The 9,686-nt window shown below is 34.5% G+C and overlaps 1 protein-coding gene across 1 annotated transcript; it reads left to right on the top strand.

The window, feature by feature from the left end:
• Positions 1-796: 796 nt before the first annotated feature.
• LOC145691701 (odorant receptor coreceptor-like) lies at positions 797-9,009 on the top strand. The gene is made up of 4 exons (XM_081767040.1): positions 797-1,604; positions 1,858-1,962; positions 6,005-6,160; positions 8,854-9,009. The coding sequence occupies exons 2-4, from the start codon at positions 1,858-1,860 to the stop codon at positions 8,905-8,907; spliced, it is 315 nt and encodes a 104-aa protein (XP_081623166.1). The 5' UTR covers positions 797-1,604; the 3' UTR covers positions 8,908-9,009.
• Positions 9,010-9,686: the final 677 nt, after the last annotated feature.

The following is a 9,686-nucleotide window of genomic DNA, read 5'->3' as shown; positions in this document are numbered from 1 at the left end:
TTGTCGGAGTTGCTCAGCTGAACAATAACATTCCCAGTGGCATTCAAGTTCTAATTTATCCCTAGTTGGGTTTAAAATACCTCTAGCGACAGTGCGGGTGGAGATGGAAAAGGTTGACATCTAAAAATAGTCAGAAACAACCAAACCAATATTAATATTGTATTTTTTGTTTTTGGTGACGCTAAGATAATTAGTGACATTCTAGAACTGCTTAGGTCCAAGTTCAGCCCAATCAGCATGAAGGAGACCTCGAAATTAAGGTCAAATCAACAGATTGTATGATCATGGTAATGCGAGTTACATGAAAAGACTTTTAGAACATACATTAGTAGGCATCTCAAGCTGGGTTTTTCTAGTCTCTGTAACATTAAAGGACTTCTTCTTGGAGGGGCGGAATAAAAGATATGCCAAAGGCATAGTATCTTAGGAATTTGATGGAGTTTGGTTGACCTAAACTCCTTTATAATGGATATTTGCCATGTTCATATGTTTGTCATTTTCATATGTAGGAGTGTGAAGTGAGAAATAGGTATGCGGGAAGAGGTTACACACTCACGCGGGCAATTGCCTTGAACTGTTCTGCGCGTGTTTGTTGTTTTCGCCTTGCCAAGGTGTGGCCTTTAACCAAACTCTCTGGTTATCGAGTGCTGAATTTTAGGGACTCTACTACAGTGAAACCTGTCAACTTGGCCACCTCTCTAAGTTGGCCACCTGCTTATCTTGGCTTAGTTTGTCTTGAACCTACATTTTCCCATAAACATTCGTTAGTTACTACTCTCTAAGTTGGCCACCTGTCTATCTTGGAAGTTGGCCACACTGAAGCAATGTTTATCCTATGATAATAATGATAAATTTACCTGCGTATCTTGGCCACGAAAAATACCGTTTTGTTATTTTTCTTAACTCTTTCGAATTCCCATATAATAGGCAGATGTTCTGTATTTGTGACTGGAAAAAAGAAGCAAGGATTCCCGTGATTTGCTCTTGGAGGTCAATGGCCAGAAGACTACCCTGATAAAGGGGTGGTGACAGAAGGTGTGACTAAGAAAAAGCACGTACAGGAATTCAGGAAATGATTGTACGTATTTGTTTACCCTGTCTGTTTTGGTAAAACCATTAGCTATATCCGCTCCTCTCATCAGTAGGGAGCTTTAGTAATTTCGGAAATTTCTCAAGGTTAAAACAAACCTTAATTACCAACTATTGGCACTTGTCGGCTTGTCAAAAGATAACGGAGTATTTGAGATATGAATTCCCTCAAGATTTTCTCAAAACATCTTTTTCTCCGAGGGAAATACTTCTAGCTCATTAACAAGAGGTAGTTAACTACAATATTAGAACGTGCATATCTGCCAAAAAGAATAAAACAAATACGTCTAGAATGAACCACCATTCAGTAACAACTGAAAAGAAGTCATAAAATTACAAATGAATTTCTCAATTTATAACTTAGCTTTTCTTGCTTTCAATCTGAATAATTCAATGTGCTATAATATCAATTTCAATAAACTGCGTACACACGCTTCTATTTTATGGTTGTTTGTGTTACTGTGTTTTCGCTCCGAATTATCCAATGAACCAGACTAGTTTTCAGGAAGAGAAAGGTATGCACATTTATTATAGTAATATTTTCTAGTACTGTATATTTATTAAAATTCGTATATTATTATTATATTATTAAAATTCATGACACAGTTTCTTCTTATGTTAAGGTGCAGCTCACGTTTAGCAGCAGTTTATGGCTTTGTGTAACTCAAATCTAAATCATTGTCTTTAATCTTGACATAAAGAATAATAAAGTTAGAATACATTTTGTAAGGTTTATTCTGATTGTCTTTTTATTTTTTATTTTTTTAGATGAATGACTTTGGAGTAAAGATGTTTGCAATGATTGAATACTTATTACTATTGGTCGGGGAGTTATTCGTTATTTCGTATTGTGGGAACGAATTAATAACGAAAGTAAGTTTATTATTTACCATAAGAAACTGTATGGTATTTTTCTTAATAATTAACACTTATCTAAAGTTTATGTCGTGGATCTGGCCTTTTCACACAATCTGAGAGTAGTTTTACATTGGAATACTGATATAATTGTTGGATGTACCTGAATGTCGATAATTATTTACTTCTTATATACGAGGGACGTTAAAAATCGTGACTTTTTCCTTACAGCTTTGAAAACGAATCTAAAGGTAGAAATAGTGCATACACTAGGAACTGGTAACTGTGTCCTGTTATTGGTAGGCGAAATTTATTAAGTACGTCAGTTTTAAAGACCGTTGTTCAACATGATGTGCAATAGTATGAACGTGTGCACAGAACAGCGTGTGATGATGATTTTAGTACAGGGGACCATCAAGTCAATGAAATTTACAGAAGACCTCACTCATAACTCGACGAAGAGACACTCAGACCTAATAATCACAAAGTTGGTGGATTCCAGCCCCCAGCAACAATTATTCTTGGGAACAATAATCGCATTGAACACCTTAGCACTGACAATTGTCTTACAACCTGTCGTGAAATTGCATACGTGTGAAATCTTCCGTTAGGAGCATTAAACATAATAGTTCATGACTAATTGCTGTTCCGAAAACAATAGTAAACTGGGTTTCAAAATAGCTTTCCGCTGTTGACTGGCATAGAATAGTAAAAATTTACACTGAATTGAAAGTTCACTATGACAAGGAAGACCACTATTGGCTAGATTTCAAACTTTCATCATCATGTGTGACAAAACATTTACAGAGTGATGGTGAAGTGAAGCAGTCTGTACTAGAATAGACCAGACATCTTTTTGTGCCAAAGCCTCGCAAGCAATTGCTAAACACTTAAATGTATAAATGTAGCAAGGAATTATGTGGGCAAATGAATGAAGTTTTTACGTCTCGAACCTTATTCTTGTACTTTTTAATTTTCTTTCTTTTTTTCTGTTTACAAAAGTCCCAAATAGACCGTCTCATTTCGCTATGTCCATTAGTTATGAATGGCAGTTCGGTATGATCTTTGATCTACCGAGACGCGAGGTGCTCTCACATTTCGCCACCATCTCAAAATTTGTACCATGGATTGCTATACTTAGTACCAGGATTCCAGCTTATCTAGTTCACGCAATGTTAGACGTTGCGCCAGGGTCTATCGCTGATACATGCAATGACTTAAATCAGATATCATGTAATATATTCTATTATTGTAGGAAACAAAATCATTTTCGTTTCATGAAAATTGGTTGAGAACTAAAAAAAAAAGTTATAAACAATTTTTAAAAGAGAGTTAATTCCCGCCCACACTCTAACTTTTAGTAATGAATGGGTAATTCAACGTCTTTATAATCAATTACTAAGTACTATACCACAAAACCTTAAACATTATGGATATTACAACATTGCATACCCAAAAACTTTAAAGTCAAACTTGGAAATTGAAATACACAACTATATTCCAACTAGATTCAGAGCTAGGTATTGTATGTTTTGATCACTATTAACTATTAAGGTTGGTGTAAACGGAAAAGTTTTGTCAATTGCTGTCACTGCAGTATTCGTATCTCTCATGTATTTTTTATTACCTTTTACGAAAATTTACAATTTCTGTTGCAAATTTCAACCTGGAGACTTGAAAAGTTTAGAAAATACACTTCACAACCTATCGAAAGCAACAATCCGTGCTAATTTTTTATTTAGAATTTTCTTCGTTGCTGAAATAGTTCCATTGTTAAAGATTTGGATATCCATTTCTACAATCAAGCCATTTGAACAGTAAAGAAAATTCTAAATAAAAAATCGGCACGGAATTTTGCCTTCGATAGGTTATGAAGTTTCTTCTCTAAAAATTTGAAGTCTCTAGGTTGAAATTTGTAAGAGAAATTGTAAATTTTCGTAAAAGGTAAAAACAAAAAAATACATGAGAGAGATACGAAGACTGTGGTGACATCTATCGGTAAAACTTGACCTTTTAAATCAACCTTAATGGGTAAATAAAAATATATGGATCCCCACAGTACATTTTCAAGGGCAGAGTTCTTGTAGCCAACTATACCGTTGAAACTGAAAGAACTCTAATATGGAAAGTGAAGTAAATTATTATAAGAATTATTATAATACGGAAAGTACAAAACAAAATATACATATGAACTCATAAGATATGTAAAGTACTAAAAAGAATGAGAGAGATTAAAGCAGTGCTTGTTCGAGGAGGAAATTCTTCAAAGTTTTGTATATTTACATCTATTTGTAAATTTTCCAGACGGGGCTTTACCCAACAATGAGGAATCGATAACGTTATGTGTAAAAGAAGTGTTAATATAATTATTAGTTGTAATATTGTGCCTTTTGAGTTTACTCAAGAATTAACGTCTTTAAGCTTACTTCTGGTTTAAGATCTGCTACAGAAATTTGATATTGCACTGGAGCAATCAACCCACAAATGTATTTTTGTAACTTAAAAAAATGAAAAAGTACCAGGAAATACTAACTGCAAAATTGATGGAAAACCTCTGAATAAAATGAAGTGAACAGTGAAAAATGAAGTTGAATCTATAATTTAACGTCACGTACCCAAGTGTTTAGGTTAAAGGAGACGGATAAGTAACGAAATAGATAAATAAATAAGGTCCCCGCAGTCCCTGCATTGCGGGGGGGGGAGGGGGCAAGCCATTAGGGGGCCCCCAAATAGAGACGTGACACGTAGAAAGGGCAACCACTCCACGCTGTCTGTGGGAGGGCCCCCAAGCCTTTAGTTACGCCAGTGGCATGCAGAAAAAAATGTTGTCTCTTCCTGCTTCTGTTTTTCTCCCTACTTGACAAATGCTATATTGTTTTGCTTGTGAATCTTTTTCCTCCGACCTTTTGAAAATCGACTTAAACAATTGCTTTTGCAAAGTTCAACTTTCTTTTAAGCCTCAAATGGAAAAATGATTTCAGAAAGTTTCGGAAAATGTTGGTATTTTCACTGCTGGCTTCTCATTTTAGATACTATATATTAGAACAAACGGGGTGCACCTGCTCCTTTGCAGCCCCCCCCCCCTAAATCCGGTCCTGATCAGAAACTAAGGTTACCAGGCCAATATTTCTGGACTTTCGTCTGTTATAGAGGAATGAGGAGTGTCCGGCAATTTTAATACATGGATTTAAGCAGTTTCAGCCACTCGTCAACTACGACACTAGTTGTAGGAAAATACAAATGGTGACTCGTTTGCAAACCTAGTCTCGCGAAGAAGTCCGTTCAGTTATTCGATTTCTGTGGCCGAAACATGCAACCGCGGCTGAAATTCACGGGCAGCTGGTAGAGGTTTACGGAGAGATTGTAATATCTCGTCAGGATGTAGCAGAATCGTGTCAAAAGTTTGAGGCTGGTAGAGAAAACGTCACCGGCAAGGAGCCCAAAAGATTTTTACCAGGAAGGAATCTTCAAACTCATCTCACGGTGCCATAACTGTCTCAACCGATATAAAGACTGTCGAAAAATAACTTTAATGATTGTACTATCTGGTGGCTGTATCGATTGTATGAAATATTATACAACACGTTTCACTCTAGGCTTTTGTAACCTTACTTTCTGATCACCACTCGTCCTATATATATATATATATATATATATATATATATATATATATATATATATATATTAAACGCAGTTGCATGGAGAAGAATGTATGCGAGGAAGAAATCTCTGGCTTCCTTAACTTCAAGTACTTTCTGGTTGCAAATTTGGAATTTTTAATGTTTCAGAAATATCAATTTTGCAGAAGTCAAGAATTGAATCCTCGGTTAGATGTCATATGCCTCAGGCCTCTCATTATTTATGCTTTCTATATGCTCGATGATGAAAATGAAGGAAACTGTAACTTGTTTGAAACACACAAGAAATTCCAGTGCTCAGGTGAACTGGCTCCTTTTCTCAAACCTCAGCTGCCGTCAGTTCTGTCAAAAAACTTTACACAAATACATTATACTTCTGCACATTATTTTTCTTCTGATCTTTTTGTGTTTTCTGTAACCAGAGTACGGCAGTGAAGAATGCAGTGTTCGAGAGTCCCTGGTACGGTTGTTCTGACAAAGTGAAATATGCCGTCCGAATGATGATGATAAGAAGTGAATCTGCCATGAAAATCACAGGAAAGGGAATGTTTATAGTGCAAATGGATGCTTTTAGTAACGTAAGTATATTTGCAGCGCATTTTGAAATAATAATTAATTTTTCAAATCTTCTTTAATTTCCTGACATCCACTTTGTTGATCGAAAACGGCTCTCATGATGGTCAAATATTAATCGGAATGTTGAAACTAAAGCTGAGTGTGGTTGTGTGTATGTGTGTTCGCTATGCAAATCTACATTCCAAAATTGGCTTCGTATACTTTACGCAACTATAAGGGCCTTACCGAATGACATTTGGAATTTTTAAGTGGCAAGTATTAAAAGAGAAGTTACACAATTATATCAGGAGAAGAGTGCCTTACTGCCATTCAAATTAAGGAGATGAAACTTAGTATAAACACTCCTAATTAGAAATAAGTTGAATGTGTTCAAACGTTTTCGAAGATTCCGCTAATATGGAGAGAGAGAGGAGGAAGCATTTTTCATAATATTTTCCCCTCACATTCAAATCAACATTGTTCGTCTCATTACACTGAAGTTGTTGAACCACATGCACTGAATTTTGAAACATTTACACTGTACCTCGAGAAGGAATTTTATCACATAACTTTTATTATAATGAGTATCCTAATGGGCGAGACAGAACTCAATTTTTTTTGCGTAAGGTTTGACTATTGTATGACCTATCGTATAACTTCTTTCTACTTATCTGTAAATAATGTCATTACTCCTTACAATTATATAATTTTCTCTCGATTCAGTCCTTATGTCCGCGATATCCAGGTTCAATTATTCCTGAGAACAGTTTGGATGTCACGCTCTCTAACATTTTCATTCTTCTTGTGGATTCAATTCTGAATAGAACGTCAAGCTTCAAATCTACTCTTTTATTGTGAAAGTAGTAACGTTTCAATTTGAAAACAATACGTATAGGCTTGATATTCATTTACCACCGTTTCAATTTGTTTCAGATAGTGGAAAACTTTCAATTAAATTCAGTTTCAGCGAAGAGATATGATCGTGGCTCACACTTAATTTATTAATAGAAAACTTTAAATAGTTATTTTAATGCATTTTTGAAATTCAAGCTATATACAGACCGCAGCAAAAACCTGCAACATGAGTATGTAAGTTTATTATGAAACGACGAAGTTTTTTGCTCCAAAATAAATGTGCAGGGGAGGATGCCGAGGTTTCTCCTGGCGTGATTCGTGCCATTTAGACGTTATGTTGATTCACTGTGCCGTTAGGCGTAGTTTCGCAATAAACTTACATGCTCATGTTGCATGTTTTTTGCTGTGGACTGTACAAATCATTTAAAGAGTTACTACTGAGGATCACAGAAATAGTAGTTTATGAATGAGGAGGCTTGGTATTAGAACAGTCGAAAAGACACAGAAAGTAAGCCTAGGAACAAATCCTACAAATTTCAGTTCAGTTGTTTTCAAAGTGAGGTGGTTGACCATTTTTTCTTTAAGAAGGGTGTATACTCATGTATGAAAGTTGGTTTGTTTTAAATGAAACATTCTTCTTACCTAAATTTAGACAGAAAGTCTAATTGGAAACAGTTTCCTTTTATTGTTACAAATATTATTTTCTGTAGAATGTTGACGAAATTCTCTTACTGTTAACTTCTACGACTTTACGAAACCGTAAACGAACTTTTGTTCTAAAGTGTAAAAAGCTATGCTGTCACTGACAGATTATTTCATCCGTTTCAAAGCATAATGTATTCGTCAGAAGAATTACTATTCTTTTGCCATAGTTTAGCCCTGACGGGAAACCACAAAAAATATTTACAAAGAAGATAGGTATTTTCGTAGAAACCTATGGCAAAGAAGGAAAAGAGTGTATGAAGTAGGACGTTATTTAATCTAATTTACTGACTTCTAGTCAAGCAACTGCTGCATAAACAATTCGTAATTTAAGGGTACGTTACCTTGCAATAATAATAATAATAATAATAATAATAATAATAATAATAATAAAACCCTTCTTCTATAACGCTTTTCATTTGACACGTTCCATTTACCTACAACTCCATTGTATTATTCTTATGTAATATTCTCATCTTTTCATTTGGGCGTTTTTCATAACCCTTTTCTATTTAAATATAAACCATAAATATAAACCATCAAAAATTGACCTTTCACTTAAATAGATATACCGTAGGAATTTTCTCATTAGAGATTATGTCCTCCTTACATTTGATTTGAATTTTCTCTTATTTATGTTAATTTCTGACGTATCTTCCAATGGCGGATCTAGAAGACACAAACTTGGGGGTAGTCAGAACCCAGACTATGATAGGTATATCATGAGTTTATTCTAAACTTTCAAGAATATATAAATAATAGCTTAAATAATTTTTGTCATTCCAAAAACTGGAGGAACCTAAGGCCCCCGGCTCCAGGCAAGACCCGCCCTGTTTTTTTTCCCTCCGTGATGCACATTACTGTTGTATATATATGTATGTATATATATACTCAATTCATATGATACTCATGCTTCATCAATTGTCCCTGGTAAACAGCCGCTTCATCTATGTCTAAAGTTAAAACTAGAAGTAAAGAGCATATTAACAGCCAAAGCCTAATATAATGAATTTTGATATTCTTATTCAAGTGCAATTTTAGTAAAATATTAATCAAAGAGGTACACTATTGCTTGGTGGTATTCCGAAGATATCAATTATGAAAAGTGTGATTTCTGTTCAAGATTCAAACTATAATACTTTGTATCTATATTTTGCAGGTAATGGGTGCAGCTGTTTCATATTACATGGTGCTTATGTCATTTAAGGAATAAGCAATGTAAACAAATCCATTAATAAAACATTGCACTAAGTAATTTTAGTACCGTCAATTTTTCGCATTATAGTGTAAAACATGTGGAACTAAATTGTCCTTATGCCTGCTATGAAACACTAATATTTTACATTTGGGCACCAAGATCGAAATCTTTGATGGTAGTGATAGCATACATGTAGGGAATATTGCAGTTTTCTACTTATCTGTGTCGTTCTATTAAAGAATATATATTTTGATCTTGCAAAATGTCTAAATCTGTGTTAAATCTTGTTTTGTACGTGTGTGTAGCTCTTTCAGTTTCCAAAGTTTTAAATCTTTGTTATGTTATACAAACCATGGTTGTGTTTAGAGACTGTTATGTATTAAACGTGCATAATATACGTTTCACTGCAGGTTTTGTAATCTTACTTCTTGATCACTCCTCGTAATATAATACACAGTATTTTAATTTATTTAGCACAATTTGGGCCTATCAATTATCACAAGTGAATTGATGAAGGTGGTTTCTTTTTTCTTCTCTAAGGAAGATACGTTATAGAACTAATGTTCTTTGGTAACCTTGAACAGTGTTAACGTTTAATACAATGTTTAAATTGAAGTTGGAAAACAAAGTAGAAACTGACATGTAAGAACAGAAGTCCCTTCCACAGAGTATGGTTCTTTATAGTAGTAAATAAATAAAAAAAAAGTGGGAGACCACTACAACTCAGATTCTAGAACAACTAATGTTTACATACCTTAGATGAGAAAAAGGATCTAACATGATTAAATGTGATG

This window comes from Thermobia domestica, chromosome 8 (assembly GCF_964235325.1).
Source record: "Thermobia domestica chromosome 8, izTheDome1.hap1.1, whole genome shotgun sequence".
Lineage (NCBI taxonomy): Eukaryota > Metazoa > Arthropoda > Insecta > Zygentoma > Lepismatidae > Thermobia > Thermobia domestica.
This window is presented reverse-complemented; position numbering and strand designations above follow the sequence as displayed.